Source organism: Synchiropus splendidus, chromosome 15, assembly GCF_027744825.2.
Source record: "Synchiropus splendidus isolate RoL2022-P1 chromosome 15, RoL_Sspl_1.0, whole genome shotgun sequence".
Classification (NCBI taxonomy): domain Eukaryota; kingdom Metazoa; phylum Chordata; class Actinopteri; order Syngnathiformes; family Callionymidae; genus Synchiropus; species Synchiropus splendidus.
The window spans coordinates 10,699,305-10,717,056 of record NC_071348.1 but is presented as its reverse complement, the minus strand read 5'-3'; the positions used below and the strand labels follow the sequence as shown (position 1 = coordinate 10,717,056).

The following is a 17,752-nucleotide window of genomic DNA, read 5'->3' as shown; positions in this document are numbered from 1 at the left end:
CCGACGTCTTCTCACTGTGTCAATGGACATACAGTTGTGCTTCTAAGTTGTTAATGGTCCTCCATTAACACCACAGGACCCAATTGACTACCTCTACAAAAACAACAGAAAAATCTCCTTTCAATGTCATGCTTCCCCTGGGATTGTGGTACAGCCCTAGACTCAAATTATCACCAGGTCCCTCAAGAGATGTCATATGGGGCTGAGGTCAGGGCATTGGCTTGGCCACTTCAAACCACTGACCAGGTTGTTCTCAAGCTATTTCTCAACTATTGCAGATGTATGATTAGGATTACAACTTTGCTGATTGAGCCGATGTGATCCGAGTATAAGGATGTAGTGTTGCACTTGACAATGTCATCCAATGAGGTACTATTCCGGCAATGGTTGCCTGGATGTGGACGGTTGTGGGTGTCAATTCAATCGGGTGACGTAAAGATCATGCTCTCGGGAGCCAAAGACATTTGTTTACATTTGTCAAAGCAAGGATGAAGCTTTCAAACCAAAGAAGATGATGCCAACTGTCCAGCACGGGAGGGAGAAACATAATACTGTGGGGTTGCTTCTCAGCAATCTCATTGAGGTGGATGGCATTGTGAAAAACTGGAGCAGTAGATCAAGACCCACCACGTGCCATGTTATGACATAAACAGAGGTAGGAATAATTAGGAGCACAACTACTTGGGAGTGCTTGTAAGTGTAAATGGTAGCCAACACTTTCCCAAATTTTGGGGGGATTAAATTAATTATGGATGCATCCTGCAAAAAAAGATATGCTGTGTTACAATTACAGCGTCACAGAACTGCACCACGTGACTACAGACTGAAGTTCGGAAAGAGGCTGGCAAAGTTAACTTCATCGCCTGCAGAGACACTTTACGTGTGAAGGATGAGGTCACAAAATTAAGCGTTCAGATGAAGCCTCGAATCCTCGTCCTACATATTTCGAGCGTCATTCATTAGGCTCACAGCCAGACACATCTCGAGGATGAGTCAGATGGAAATGTGCCACTGAGGATTATTTGTCTCGCATCACGGAAAAAAAAAACATTGATCTGCTGGAAGATGAAGAACGACTGGTGAAAGAGCCACGGATGACGGCGGCCTGGGAAGCAAATTGCAGTGCTCTGAGCCGTGAAGTTTCAAATGTGGGGTGATTGTTTGGTACCAGATTAGGTAATTTGGGATTTTGTTTTGTACGTGAGGTCAAATCAATGTGACTGAAAAATAACTTTCTGATATTTGTGGATGACTATATGCTTTTCTGTGCTCACGAAAACATGACTTGATAATGCATTATTTGGGGACAAACTTTGTACTGAATTTATTGTATGAGCTTGGACACTGTGACGGCATCATCCTCCTCATATTCACCATCCACCCATCTTTGGTGTATATGCGAAAATAAACAAGCACTTTATAGAGACTTTTCTTCATCCGGTGATGAAAGATAGTCAGTGTTTATAAGTGCAAAGCAGTTATTCAGGTAACAAATAATTGATTTGACTTCACAGTCACATATTTGTGCAGCATCGTCCTATGTTTTCATAGAAGGCCTTCAGAGCAGTAGTGCGTGTCAGTGATGAATGCCCCCTGCCACATTGAGATATAAGGAAATGCTTTATGGGCTCATTTAGCAATAAATTACAGCCTTCTTAAAACAGCCGCATCTCTGTGTGTATGTGTTTTAGCTGAAATCTCAGGACCCTGTCAAGGCAGTGAAATATAGCGATACTATATTCTGGACTTGGAAGCATCCACAATATGAACATTGATTTAAGAATCGTAGATGGATGTCGTATAAACTGGAATCATAAATAAATGAAGAACCCTGTAAAGCCAGTGCAAGGCAGATGTCGGATGTTGAATAATTAATGGAGTAAAACTGTGCATTTCAGATGTCAAAGACCATGAACGCAATGTCTTCATTTGTGATCCCAAGATCAACACTTAAATATCCCTTTAAATAGCAAACTTTATTTTTTATTATTGTGAATCCCAGTGTCAATCTACTTACTTTCACAGATGAAATTATTGATTTTATCAAAGGACAAATCGCATACGTTTGCAAATATACATGAAGAGAATTTGCATTCACATATAGAGGTCAGGAAGTTCAGCATATGGCGTGTGAGTGTGCTCGTACCCGCTGTCCGTAAAGAGGAACTCGAGGTGAGTCATGTAGACCTCCCACAGAGGAACACCGTAGCGCTTCGCCAGAGACACCGAGATCTTGTACACGCTGTCATCCAGTGTCCTAAACAGACAGAATAATTACATCCCAGTGTACAACACTCCCACTCAAATGTATATGCAGTATAGCCATGGAGGCATTTCCATTAGAGCATGTGTGGGTCAAAAGGCTAGGAGGGGGACATAAGAGATCTACCTGTATCGTTTGTTGAAAGAAAAATCCATCAGATTTGATGACAACAACTTGTTTGCTGAAGATCCTCTCGCCAAAAATTGAAGTTATAAGCATTAGTTTCACAGTGTCTCCAACACTGGCACTGGTAGAAGCTCTATTTTTAAATGACAACACTTCACTGTGTGTCTTTAAAAGTCCCACCAAGTGTCACAGCGATAAGACATGGCACACTTCCAAGGCCATCTCAAATTCAACCTTCAAACCTGGCAATACAATTATTGCTTTTCTAGTTAGCTTTAGTTCTGTTTAACAACTGTCACCAAATGATGTAGATCCTGATTGAACTGAATGGGCCCACATAGTGGATACAAGGGAAAGATACAGATATTTCTGTTTATGTCGTGAGTCTACCCCAGGGTCACCTTCCAGTGGGACATGGCCCGGTATACTTTGCTAGGGTGGCACCCAGGTACCTACGCACATAGGGGACTCCAAGAGTTCTCACCCTACATCACATGACCACTGGTTCATGACGCGACACGAATCACCTGGTAAATCAAGGGACAACAGACCAGTTGAGTTCCCTTATTATTAAAGCTTAGGGTTAAGTTCCCTAAAATAAATCATTTCAAATGATGTCTGCACTCACTGCGGCTCTTTGAGGACCAGTTTCACACTCCGGGGTTAAGCTAATAAACTAGGCAGTGTTTTAGCAGATTTTTGGTGCGCACTCACTCCGCCAGTCCAAGGATGGTCTCCTTCTTGTAATCTGAATCGGAGCTGAAGCGCTGCACGTCCACCCCTCTGCCCAAACCCTGCAGGACCTGGGCCTGGGTGAAGTCGGTCAGCCGTTCGTTGTACACCTTCAGCTGACTGATCAGCTTCTGCAACTCCTCTGGCCAGTTGGAATACGAGGACACGTGCTGCGTCACCAGTCGGATCAACTCTTTCGGATCCGCCTGTGAAAAAAAGCGTTGACATTTAAATTTCAAAAGAAGACTCGACAGCCCAGACGGCATCACATTAGAAAACATTCCAGGCCTATACCTTTCAAATGTAATTACTCCCCACGGCAGACTTAAATGCTATACTACACACTTCAATTGCACTCATGAAAACTCTCATGAGCCAACACCAATTGATACAAATACAATGAACATTAGGATACCCACCTGGAAATAATTGAAGTCTACTTACTGTCCATTAAAACAGTTATCAATATGCACAAGCATTTTCGTCTTATACTGTTAAGAACATTTTTAGTGCTTGCAGTGCCGCTCATGGATCCACATTTGCTTAACTTCAAGCAGCTACAATCCATTCATAAGCACCTGACACGGCATACATTGGTGTGTGTTGACTATATTTAAAGACCATGCAACAGTTATACATGCATATATTAAGTTCAAAGGTCATAGATTTGCTCTATCGTGGTAAAGATGGAAATGAAAGGGTTAAATATGAACTCAAAATTATCGTCAGCCGAGTTACCGAGTTTAAACCAGTTACTGGCAGATGTACTGAATAGATGTAAACAACACGGAGAGTGGTGAGTTAAATATCGTGTTAAATAAAGCCCCAATATTCAGGGCCATAGATGAAGGTCAACAGAGTCCCAGACAGGAATGAAGATCAGCGTCGTGAGGTGCTATATTTCTTCAGATGAAAAGCTCATTTCTTATTACTGGAGGACATCAGGGCTAAATGCAAATGTGTCATTAAACACTGTCACACGCTGAGTTGCTGTTGCTCTGAACTGTGTGGTATGAAAAACTTCCACTGCTTCCACTGACAGACTAATGAGTCACTTAAAAAATGGATGTGATTTAAATAGGCAAAAATGATCAGGAGGGGAGGGCAGTCGTGGAAGATTGATGGCCACGACGTAAAGTCATTCCATAAATCTTTTCAGCCCCAAACAGACCAGAGTTTATATTTGGATTCAGGCTTTTGGGGAAGTACGACGCATTTATGGATGTCATCTTTCTCATCGACATGACTCGCGTTTTTGGCATTTTGGAAATTGGTGCCCCGCAGGGTGAGATTGTTCATTCGTTGATCATAATTAGGTAAGCTAATCGTAGCTGCTGGAGCCTTGTGGGAGTTTGTGTTGGCATCATTGAGTATTTCTCTACTCTCAGCATGTGTGTTTACATGTGTTTGTAAATGTCACTTGAGGAGTTTGTCGCTGAAATGTGAAACAGATGGGACACAAGAGATAGGAGAAGAAATCAAAGGAAACAAGGGGGGACCTTAAAAGTTCACTGAAGCTGCACTGGAGTAAAGCCTCATGTTTTCTGTGGGGGAAACCTCTTGTTTCAGAATTCAAACATGGGATAATAAGAATTTTAATAATTTAGTACAGCAATGGAATTTGCTTTTGAAACAAAAAATGAATTCACAATAACAGTTTTTTTTCCTTTTTTCAGATTTGCTATGGAATACGTTTTGAGAACAATTGTAATTTTTCCTTTCGAAATGAAAGTTGATGAGCGCCATCTATTGTTATCAGAAAATGTGGACACTGTTTCATAAAGCCTCATCGGCCCATGACTAGTCCAGAACATTAGGGGGAAAAAGGGGAGAGGTTTAAGCAACTCTATAAGTAAATAAGTCATGATGACCACGACGGTGCCTTCTCAAAAGATCGGAATCCTTCGATGAGTTAAAATCCTGTTTCAACTGTTCATATCATGGTTACAGGCACTTGATTCCCTCCGTGCACACAAAGTGCTCAACCTCATTTATCACACTGTGTCGCTGAACGTGGAGCGGATCCATGGTGGTTGCGCAGAAACAAACATGCCTCCCGTCTTGGAAGAGTTTGCCACTAATGATCTTAATGAGTTATATTTATGTCGTGCTTATCACTTAGCTATACAGCCCGTGGCCTCATTAGCACTTACGCTGCAAATGGTGTAAACAAAATGTGCACCTAATCAGGAGGAATGTAAGAGCGCGAGAAACAAAGCATTTCATCTTTTTTTTCCTTCACAGAGAGAGCGATCACTATATTAATGCAGAGGGTGGTGCTGAGGGTCATGCTGCCCATTGAGTGACAAAATATACCGCAAGCAAAAGGACAAGCAAAAGGCCCAGGAGTAACTTAGCAAAGTCAAGCCAGTGCATCTAATGATGGGGTTAGAGACTGCTGCGACTCTAAACACACTCACTCAACTGCGACGCTGCATTTAGAGAGCATATTTGGCTAATAGGGACCCTTCCGCAGGGATCCCGGGGGGGAGAGGGGGGAGAATACACCTCTAATGATGGTGTTACAAGGGTGCAATTTGTACAAGTGCACGATTTGTTCAAAGAAGCAAAATCGTTAGTGCAGTTTCTGTGATGAGGTTATTCAGTCTGACTCATTATGCCAGTCAATCTAACAACAGGGACTTGGCACGGTGGTCCAAGGTCGGCTGTTGTTTGTGATTACACTGCAGAACCAGCATAAACACAGGCAGCACTGGAGATGTGTGGATGTAAAGGGGATGGCATGCTGATCAGCACTCCTTTCTGAGGAGATTTATTGGCCTCAGTGAGTCACTGTACGGCAAAAGGCAACACAGTGCTGTACTTCATCCTTCAGTGACGGAAAACCAAGACCAAGTCATGTAACTAGCCAATATCCAAAATTTGAAATAGAAATTGATGAGGGATAAAAATGTTTTTTCTTCTTCGTCCTGAAAAAAGTAACTTGAACTCTCTCATCTGAGGGAGGACCTCCAACATCCATAAGGTATCCCACCTTTATCCTTATGAGAACCATTTGTTCGTGAAATGAAGGTCTCAGAAGTAAATAGTGCAACTACCGGCATGGGGTGACTTCCATGTCACTTTTGAACGAAAAGTCCACCTGAGAACAGTCAATATATAGCGCCTCAAGAGTAAGATGTCTGGATCTAGCTCTGGACTTGCAGACTGGGGTGGAGGCACCTCTTTTAAATCTTGTCAGCGAGATTTACCACAGGAAACATTGTTGAGCAACATGAGGGAAATAAGGACATTTCTTCAACTGGGACCTCCTGTGCTGTTTTTTGAGCCATGGATAACTTCTCTATAGTGACCCCTTCGGCAGAGTGTATGGATGGATATTCTCAGAAATATAATCTCTCATCTCCGGACTTTCTGGGGCCTAGAGGATATTCAAAGCAAACTTTTATGACACTGGAGACTGCAGCAGCTGCTGCAGGCAAGTCAAAGATGACATCGAACCGCCTAAAGTGAAAGTTCCACTCTGTTAAACAAAAAGGGCAGGCCTGTTTTTCCAAGCTGTGGTTCACTCACCACTCATGCCAAAAAGGTTTGAAAAAGACAGAGTTTAAAAAGTTGTATTTCCATATACAAATTATGTTCATCTGCAGTTTTAATTAACATTTATTTAATGCATGCATGAAATAATGCTGAAGTTGCTAAAGGAGGTGCAACTACTATAACTTTTGTTTGGAGGATTCTTAAGGCACTGTTCGGTTCCATCTTCTACCCTCCAGGGGGATGTTTTAATAGCATTCTGTTAAACCTGACTCACACAAGTAAACATCCACCTTGCCTTCAGGAAACACTGGAAAAATGAGTTTATATTAAGAAAGAACAACCTGTTCCATTTCGCCGAGCCCATTTAAGTTTGTAAAGAGAGGGAAAAAAGAATATCTAACTATGATTTGTGGGTTTTTCCTTGAAAATGAAACGTTGTAATGAGATGCCCCTGGAGTGAGGCAGATTTTCTGCATGACGCACCTTAAAGTCAATTGCAGATTGTGTATGATTCATGAGCATAAGTGTTTGTGTGTGCGCGCCAGATCAATATTCTCAGCAAGGAAGGTAGACGCTGGAGAAAATGTTCAATCTCTTCACTCAGCACATTACAATAAAGTGGCTGCACATAGGCAGCCACAATTGAGCGTGATGCATACGCCTGCGTCGCATAGAAATAACTGAACATTAAAACGCTCAGGTGAATGAACACCAACATTTATATAAAAATGGCTGCTTTGCTTTTTTTTGGTAAACACCATCAGTGGAGCAATTATGGTAAAGAGCGACTTCATTCCACAAACGACACTTGAAATGGTATAATGAAAACTTCCCGCATGAGCATATCAAAAAGTGCTTATTATGTCTGTGGGAAAAATGGAAAAGTAAACTCCTTGTCGGAGAGCGAAGCGTGATTGTTTGTACTCAAAGTGAGATCAATTACAGGTCTTGAAATAAAGTGGAGGAGTGGTATTGGCAAGGTATCGCCGAGCTGATAAAGTTATCTCAAGACCTCTCCAAGTAAAAACCTGTGCTTCATATCAGTCATGGCGCATGCCAAAGTTGAGGTCTGGGATTGAGTTTATTTTGATTCTATGGCTGCAGAATAAAAAACACAATGTGCAATCAGAGATTTTGTCTCTTTCTCTATGAAGTCACAGTTTCAATATCAATACAGCAGTTATTGAGCATTCAAGTGGATTTTTGACTATGACATTAAACACAGAAAAAAGTAATATTTTTCAACTTAACAGGTTAAAACTTGAGAGAGATGGGTATGGTTACAGCATATGGATCGTTATCTGCACTGCAATATTATGCGGTTCTTAGCAATAAAAAAATAAAATAAATAATTTCAAAAGTATATATTTCTGGTGTTCAACTCCACTAAAATCTTAAATGAAGTGTAACCTTGTTTTTTGTCTATAATAGACAAGAAATCTTGAAGTAAATCATGAGGTAAATAACAGTTAAAATATGTCTTTTGACATCTCTCAGGTTAAGTAACAAACTCAAGTAGCTTAATTCATTCATTATTTCAAGCATGTTGAGCCATAGCAAAGTGGCAATTCATAAATCTAAAAAAATATTTCACCTATTTTCGGGCTGTTAAAAGTTATAATCTAAGCAAAATCCTCTAAAAAGCAGATATTTTCCGCTATTTTATATCAAAATTTTGTACATTATACTTATTTTTGGACTGCCAAAAGTTACATTTTAAGTAATTTTCAAATTAAACCCCCCAGAAACTTCTCATTTCAAGAAATCTAGTCAGGAGAAATTATCTTGCTGGTCTTTCTTACACTTGTTTCAAGTACATATATACCATATATATCTTTTTTAGACGTCCTTTTTTGCAGTGTGAAACCAACTTTCAGTTAGGACTGCTGCAATAACGCAGTTTGCAGGTCAATACGATAAACAATATTATTGTCGACATTGTTATGAGAGGAAATTAACTACAAGTACACCCTATCAAATGGCTTAAAAAGATGGCAGTCCAATCTAATAAAAGCTAAATTGTATTAAAAAATACGTCCAGTGGTTGTGTTTCAGCTGAAGGTGCGTGTTTGTTCGATTTGAAGCCGAGAGACGCTCTCAGATACAGACAAATCTCACACATCTCAGGATCTGTCGCAGATAGGAGGAACCTTAACTTAATGTTCTGTACGTGTAGTTGAAACTGATCTGTCTTTGGGTGGTCCAAGTGCTGACTGCTGCTTTCAGGTGGTGTTTGAATGTTCAAGATCAGGTTCACCATAGGGGAGTTATGGTTCTAAACTAGTAAGAAATTATTGGAAAAAATAGAACTAGGCAGTCAGGCATTAAACGGGAGATTGTGAACAAAAGGTAGCCCAAAAGCCAGTCTGTCGAGTTTTCTATCTGGCACCAAACCCACAGAGCTCTTCATTGGAGAGTGACTTTAAAAACACAGGCACCTCAAGTAAACCCTGAGAGAAATGCATTTCTATTTGCAACTAAATGACTTCAGTGGCTGGAGTCTTGGGTGTCTTATTGCTTGGCTATGAAATTATGAGACAGTGACAAGAGAATTGAAAGTGAGCGAGTTATTGAGGCGGTGTCGCTCTTCAGGAAGCCAGTGGGCACATTTGGAGACAGCTTAAGATGCCACGGCGCACACGACGAGAATTAAACCACCCACCGTCACAACACATAGAGACTGAGCTTAAGACATGCCGCAGACAGAAAAAGACGCGCACTTAGGCGAAGGAACATGTTCCTCATTCCCAAGCCTCATTTGCATTGCTAAGAGTAAGAATCTTAGACGGGTGAAACACATACTCCAACATGTCATACATATCTGGAAATAATACATCAAACGCTGTTCAGCGTTCGCCCTGTAAGAAAAGACAAGTTGCGGCTGCTAAAATAACAACAGGAACGTTTGAAGTACACAACGCTGAGATGAGACTTGGGATGAGGCATCACGAGGGGAAGACAGACCCAATGGGAACTGTAGTAGAAAGACAGTGTTGTCTATTTCTAAACGCCACCAACAGCTGATCTAAAATAAAAGGAAAAGGAAGGAAAATAAAGGATGTTGAGAAAAGCCCTATACTAGTGGACTCTGAAAGATACTTCATTAAATCAGACTCACTCACATGCATTGCTTCTGGATTCCATAGGCGCAATTTAAACATGCAGTTTTTCATGACTGAACGATTTTCTGCCGGATCCTGATTTAGTGCAGATTATATTTCATCGCTTGGTGAATCAGCCAACTCAGATGACTCAACAGAAAAAGCTCCTCAATTACACCCTTTCTTAATTCAACAAAGCTAGACAGGCAAGTGGAATCCCTGGCTCTCACACAGGATCCCACACAGATATGCTTCTTACAGGACAATCATTTACACTGCAGTTTATGTAAATATTTACGTATAAAAAAAGAAAAAAAAAAAAAGAATTTACAACCTCAATACCTTTACAGGATGCAGCTGTGGAGAAAGCTAGGGACAGGCTGATAAAGCTTCGTGAAACAGTGTCCTCATTTTTGGAGATCACTGGGGGGCGCTCTCAGTTAAATTAAAGTGGTAAGTTTTATTGAAATACTTGGGATTTTAGAGTACAGTGGCATCTAAAGGAGTCTGATGACCATTTGTTGAAGCAGTTGAAACTAGGGATGATCGCCGATCATGATTAGCTGATATCAGCGAGCTCGCCTTTGAAACCACGACACGGATCCGTCATTGTTATGGAGTCGGGTGCAGTGTTCGCTATCCGCCTGAATCTGAAACTTTTGAAAATGACCGGAGTGGATACTTCCATAAATACAGTGGTCTCTGTCACGGAGTCAGTATGCAAATATTTCACAGACACGGCAAAGTCGCAAGAGATTCACCAAAGTGCGACGTCTCGCTTCGAATGAAATGTTTTCTATACGAAGCAAACATTTAAGCTACTGTATATAGCATTAATGTGTTTGAGGTTCACAGGATGACAGAGGTCATGGAACGTCAAAAGCGTGCTTGTGCACATTCCTGACCTTGAACGCAGAGGGGGGGGGATACACTCATACACTTCTTAAGCAGGTTCTCTTCCTGTCCTCCTCTTTTATTACATTTTTCCAGCTTCTACCTGAGCGGGCTAAAAACCCACGAGAGCCGCGGCCCACTCAACGGAAAAGGTCAGAATAATTTTTCCTATTCGCCACCAATCAACCCAGCACTCTCCCCTCTATTCACGCTGGTGTTTTTGTCCATCCAATGTTTGTCTTTGAGTTCTTTCATGTAGCCTCCCAGTTGTGAGTTATGTCAGCCACTCAACAAATTAGCAGGCCAATTATATTTAATCTGGAGACTCCGAGCGCTCGTGTTTTCACACAAACCTATCAAAGTGAACCATATTTGAACCTCATCCTGACAGGCTTTATTCTTTCTTTCTGTCCTTTGATTTTTTTTTTTACCGGTAAACTATCCATTTTAGTTGCCGTTGTAATGATTCGGAAGTCTGGCTTCTATCATCCGTTAAGATGACTTGTTTGTCGGTTACAAAATGGTATAGATAAAGTTTCCAATGGGCTTTGCAACGTCATCTCATGAACTAAGCCACAGATGCAAACAAATGACGAGTTTGGGTGACAAATGAGCCAATCAGAGCCAAGATTTTACCGTGAAGAGACTGAGAATTCTTCAACAAGATCTGATGGACTGAGAGACAGTGGTGCCCCACTCTTTGTTTGCATTGCATCCATAGTAGTTGCAAGACTGCCCCTTCACAGATTGAGCTTTCTTAAATGGGATTTGAGAAGGAGGGTCAGAAGGAAAACCAACGTTCGCTCTTGTGCGAGTCGCACTAGTGTCACCAAGATGTGTTTGGTATGAAAGTACAGAGTAATGGCAGGACATTTATAACCTCCAACAAGGAGGTCATGTAACCGTGTGTGTCATACATAGGAGTTCCAGAATGCTACTGCCTCATGCTGTTCAACTTATCTGACTGTCACCAACAACATTTCCAATAAATGGAGAGCAATATATTGGGTTTAAAAAAGTACAATCTGGGTGGACATGAGCACAGAGGTCGGTGCTCTGCTTTGCTTTGCTAGTTGGAGGTTGATTCACAAGTCAAAAGTTGAAACATTGAGATGAATTGGTCTCAACATTCCCATTTCTCCCAGCCATAATGGCAAATTCAGTTTTTTTTCCAGACTCATATGAGCTACACAATTAAATAAACCATTGATAAAACAAATTCATTTTCGAAGTCACTGCCACCACTGCTTTCCAGTAACTCTGGCAAAAAATCTTTTTCCCCCCTCATGTGTGACAGGGTGAACTGCCAAGAAATGGTTTAATGAGAGAGGAAAATTGGTGCCAACCTTTCACAGAAGTTGGTTTTAAATTCCCTATAAAAAGTTGCATTATACAGGTACAGTTCCAACACAACCCCCCTCCTCCTCTGTCAGGCCTTGGGTGTACTATGAACACTTACCTGGTACAGAGTATGGTTTTTGTCCTCGAAGCAAGGCATTAGTCGGGTGTATATTTGCAGTGAGTAGTAGTACGAGGCCAGCTGCAGGGACAAGGCCGAGTGGCATTGTTTCTCAAAACATTTATTGGCATCCAGTACCTGCAGCCACAGACACAAGAACGAAAAAGTCTGAAGACATTCAAGGACAAATCAAGGCTAGATTGGTCCAAGTCAGGACAGACCAAAAATAGAGCTATTTATAATCATGAAGTTTCAGTTCCTAATCGAAAAAAAAAGAATCAGGAAGTAAGTGCAGGGTTTATATCAGAAGGGTTCGTGTAAGTTGAGCGTGCAGTGTCCACCTACCTGAGGCAGGGCGAGTAAGTAGGACAGTGCCAGCATCATGTCCCGAGGAAATGCATCATTGGCCAGCTGTAGCAACACTGGAGAGGATGGCGGGATAGAGCACAAGAAGGAAGAAAGGATTTAAGTACTCAGGATTAACGGCCGACACACTGCTTTTGGACGACTCTCATCCTACGTTTGGTGAATGTTGATGACAGTGGCAGTCCGAACACACTTCAGACTCCACCGAAAACAGGTGTAAATAGGAGTCGAACGACAGACAAGGTCGAGAAGCGTCATAAAAATCCCTCGTGTTGTGTCCATCTGCTCGCTTCTGTTTGCACGCCTTGCTGTTATTTTGGAGCGTGAGCAGCTGCGAGCGTACCGATCATAGTACGGAAAGCATGAATAATTCACTAGTTCCGGAGCATGCCAACTTTTAACAAGAGCTGCCCAGATGAAACTTACAGTGCAGTTAGATGTTAAATTCACTTAGACACAGACATTGACTTGGGGGTATATGATTGATACAGAGGCTCCATAATGTCTCTTTACCATTTAAAAAAATGTATTACTGAGATTACTGAAGAGAAAGCTGAATCAGATTTGTTCTTTTGCACTTACACTTTAGTTTCGGGGAGATATATTACCATAAAAAAATCAGTAATTCATATGTGTATTAGCAACATATTAGCCTGTAATTATCCTTTATAATGCACTGATTTGCATCATGCTAAGCCTGAATAGTTTGCCCTTGAATGGTCACTAAAAATTGTTAATAACAATTGCTCGTCATTAACATTATGTAAGCAAGTCATTTCCAGACTAAACAATAAGGCACTATGTTTTTCTTGTGGTCTGACCCCACGGCTTATACAACAACTTGATTATTGCGCTGGGGATGTGTAAAATCAGTCAGTAATTTATGAACTGAAACAGTAAAATGGTAAAAATACATAATATACACCCAGAATGACTTCTAGACATGTGATGCATTTAGGCAGGAAGGTTTATGTTTCAGCAGGAACCCATACAGTAGATGAACCGGAAAACCTGTATTACAGTGAAACCACACCATATTCTGTTGAAGGTGATAAATTCCTCCAGACCTGCATACAATGATCTCGGCATGAGCACCAAGGTCTTTGCCTACGGGCCCACAGTGGTTACCACAGCAGGATTCAAACCCCTGATGTTCAACACCACAGTCATACCTTCCACCCACTGAGCTACCCACTATTTGACTGACACCATCCTCCTATAGGAATTTTACCACACAGTTAGAAAGGCAATGATCCGATGATTCTTTAAAAAGAAAAAAACTTTTGCATCCCATGTAAATGGTACAATATACTGTACATGAACCCTGGAGTCAGGAGAATACTCGGCTAGGAAGTAGTTGAGGTTACATCCAGCAGAAGTTCAGGTCTATTGAGATTATATCTTACTTTCTGAAACTTTAAGAAATACTGCACGTATATGGGACGTCTGGTCATAATAATAATAATAACATTAATAATTAAAAAAAAACTAAAAACTAAAAACATAGGCAGAGTTACACCCTGACTAGAAACCTGTTGACACTGAGCGAGACTCACTTTCACTTAGATAAAATGAGAAGGCCAGTGCAGATGTGGCTTCCGAAGTTTTTACCATTCTATTTCATGATAACTAAAAATATATTAATTACACCTGCAGCAAGCCCTAAATCACGACCAGGAAGATGAGCTTTTGTCTTGGTGCTTCTACACTGAGAACACAGGATTGTTTCTATCAACATCTATGGATTTGGGGCATGGTAACTGCTTTTTGTTGTTGGGAAGGCTGATGGAATTTCGGAGTCTAGACAGAGCTTAAGGCCTCGAGATGATGGCTTTCTTCCCACGTTGCAAACCCAGAGGCCACAACATACCCAGACATATGATCAGAGACAATCACTTTGCTTTCTAAAGTTTAAGGATGACAGCTGCTGTCTGTGTTTGTTGAAAAAAATTCTTCAGAAGAGAGAAATGTGGTATGCCCCCAGGCCCCATTTCTTTAGCCGTTTAAGCATGTATATAGATACTATCAAACTCTCCAAAGATTTGAAGTCTTGGGTGTGTATTTGCTTGGGAGGAATGATGCTGCAGTTTACACAGTTGTAGCGGCTCTTTCAAGCACAGTGCCCACCCTCTTCCCTTGACTCGTTTTTCACTCCCCTCCTCTCCTAACCTCCGGGTTTCAATGAGCTACACCTCAGAATGAGCTGATTACACGCCTCTGTAAAGCTAGTGATACGATCGGGGCAGGAATTACCAGAGGGGTAAACACACACACACACACATGCACACGCGCAGACTTACAAAGACGGAGTGAGTAGAAGAGAGAAACAGATAACGCTGACTTAAAAGCGCACAGAAATCTTGCCGGATTGAGAAAGAAAAAAAAAAGAGGGAACGATAAGCTAGAGAAGTTGGTGCGTATGCTTCGGTGTGTGTGGTTGATCCACTAGTTTTGTGTGCACACAAACACACACAGTGGAGCTCCTGCGTCAGCTAAATCGGGGCCACTTTTAAGCAGAATGGTGAGGCGGTGACTTATTACTCTTTCACCTGAGCTGGCAGAGTTGAAAGAACAACTGATTATTGTCCAGCCGAAGTTCAGTCTATGAAGTATTGAGCTATAAATGGAAGCATGGCCCTTCATTCATCCATCCACTGCAGCAGGGCAAGTAAGGCGCCCTGGACATCCTTCTTACACCTCCCCATGGTGTTTCCGAGAGGAGAATAGCGTGCAGGATCAAACAAGGTGAATTACTTGAGTCATCTGGTTCCTCTCCATGTGGCCCAATTGCTGTGCCACGGCATGTCCAAACAGCTATTCTGGAGCCACTGGGCTAATAGCTATCCACACCTCACAGATGCTGAGAATTGTATTTTCCACAGAAAAAGCACATGAAGAAGCCAGATAGACCTCATTGAACAAGAATTATTATAGTTATGCAGACTGTGGGAACAGTATAGTGGAGACTTAATCCCCTCTATTAGCAGTTACAACACCCAACACTCCCACAAAGGATGCCCAGAGAGACAGGGTATATTACGCTCTCCTAATCGCAGTCCAAACACACATGGACTGTGTTTGTCGAGGAAGAATTCCGATCACAACGACCTGCGTGTTGGGATGAGTTCAGCAAAGTGCATGATGGTCAATATCTGTCGCTCATTTGCCATCAGATTTTCAGGAGTTGGTCACTGCTTTGTAGGGTCAATATGGATACTGAGCCAGATGGTCAAGTCAAATCTGGATTAGAGTTGTTGTGGGTTGGACAGCATGCAGAAGTCTTGCTGGATTTAGCGTGCATCTAACGGCGAAGCTCAGTTAGAGTACAAAACCGTGGCCGTGGAGGATGCAGAGAGCAGTATGACAAGAGTGATAGTGCTGCTAGCCAAAAAAAAAAAAACCTGGAAGACTCAAAAAAAGGATTTGCAAAGCTATCAGTGAATAAAAATGGGGTGCATGAAAGGTATGAATTGAGGAATGTTGAGTGTTGAGTGGTGAGGAGAATAATCCCACTGATTTGCAAACGGCAAGTCAAAGACCATTCTGTCATGTTTTTCAGAGAAAGGGGCATTCTGCCCACCAAAGGACCTTCGGATGAAGAGCATCACCAAAAAGATCAAACCTCATGCATAGTGGGCTTCAGGTGGGCAAGCTTCAGTCATTATGGAGGAGCTACATAGGACTACGCAATGGACTTGGAGAACAGTCGGACAGACGGACGGACAGACAGACAGACAGACAGACAGACAGACAGACAGACAGACAGACAGACAGACAGACAGACAGACAGACAGACAGACAGACAGACAGACAGACAGACAGACAGACAGACAGACAGAAAGACAGATACTGTACCTGTCCAAGGTGAAGGAAGCTTATTTACATTCGTAAAGGACAGTGTTTTTATGAGGACAGCCAATAGCCAGGGTGTTGTTTCTCTTTCACAACACGTCATTCTATACTGACCTGTTAAGTGAGACACATTTCACAGCGATCTTCCTTGACTATGCGTGAGCTAATTGTCATGTACCGATGTGACTCTTGTGCATCATGGGCATCATCGCTCAAAACTCCAACTGGAGCTTTATTTTTATCATAGCATTGATTTTGGCAGGCAGCTGCAATCCATCACGCAGCACGGCCTTGATGTTTTGACTCGATGCTATCTCTCTGCTATAGCCACGGTCATGCGCCGTTATTTACTGTTGCAGTGAGCTGCATGAGTGTTCATTAATGAATCAATGTAGGGCTATTCTGTGCATGCCGTGCCCCTGTCCACTACTTACCAACACACTGCTAGACAGATGGGGAGCAAAGAGAGGAGGTACAGGGGGAGTAGTGGGAAGAAGATGGCAACAAACTGCACTCTGTAAATACCACAACTCCTCAGAGACAGCGCATTGACCAACATGTCAACCTGTTCGTTCATAAAAGATGCAGGAGTGTACAACACCCATCAGACCCTGGAGGACCGAGCCAAAGCTGCAATGCAGCTCAAAGAGCAGGATCAAAACAGAGGGGTTTCTGGCCATAATCGCTGGTCAATCGCAGGGCACATTGAGAAAACGACACTCACACCCCGGGGCAGCTTAGTTAACACAAAAATTCAATTGAGATTTAAATTGAGGATATTTAAAAGGGACGGACAGACAAACCTTCTGTTGCTGGGAACAAAGTTTCTCCCTCCGTCTTGGCCTCTGTCAACTTGCCAGTCCTCAACAACACCTCTGCAAAGTTCTCCGGTGGCACGTCTTTGCAGGAAGAATACACATCAGTACTCTGAATGCAGCAGAGAGGAGAAGGCGATTAGACACCAGATCAAAAAGAATGATCACAACAACATAGAGATGGAGGTGTGACAGTTCAATTGAGTGCACAAATTAATCAAACTAAAGCCTTTAGCTTTGAACATGACATGAATTGCTCACAATCCATTCTGAGATTCCCCCTAAAAAAAGGCCACACCTTCCTTCAAACAAACTCTACTGAAGCTATTAAGGCGAAAACCGATGTCATTGATCAGCCTGCTCGCTGACAGGCGGACGAAGAGAGCTGTTATTGGTGGACGGTTGAAGGAAGATGGATGAGGAGTGGAAATTTATAGTTGGAAGGGATTTCGAAGGGACCATTAAAATGTCATGAGTCGAGATCTATCGGTCTTTTCTGTTTCCCCCCCATGTCCGGTCTTGTAGCTAGGTGCATGATTTGTGTCTCTGAGGACAAGGCAAGTCACAGCCAGAGGCGGCTGTTTTGTAGGCGTAAAGGTCATACTTTTATTTCTCTGACTTTTCGTTTTCTACTCACCAGCCT

At 42.1% G+C, this 17,752-nt stretch overlaps 1 protein-coding gene across 1 annotated transcript in view; it reads right to left on the bottom strand.

The window, feature by feature from the left end:
- Positions 1-17,752, bottom strand: part of nbas (NBAS subunit of NRZ tethering complex) — a 146,667-nt gene that overhangs the window by 55,038 nt on the left and 73,877 nt on the right. The window contains exons 39-43 of the mRNA XM_053886996.1: positions 17,098-17,221; positions 12,422-12,498; positions 12,077-12,214; positions 3,104-3,327; positions 2,147-2,257 (exon numbers count right to left, since the gene is read on the bottom strand). Of these exons, the coding sequence (XP_053742971.1) occupies positions 2,147-2,257; positions 3,104-3,327; positions 12,077-12,214; positions 12,422-12,498; positions 17,098-17,221 (674 nt within the window). The remainder of the gene's footprint in view (positions 1-2,146; positions 2,258-3,103; positions 3,328-12,076; positions 12,215-12,421; positions 12,499-17,097; positions 17,222-17,752) is intronic.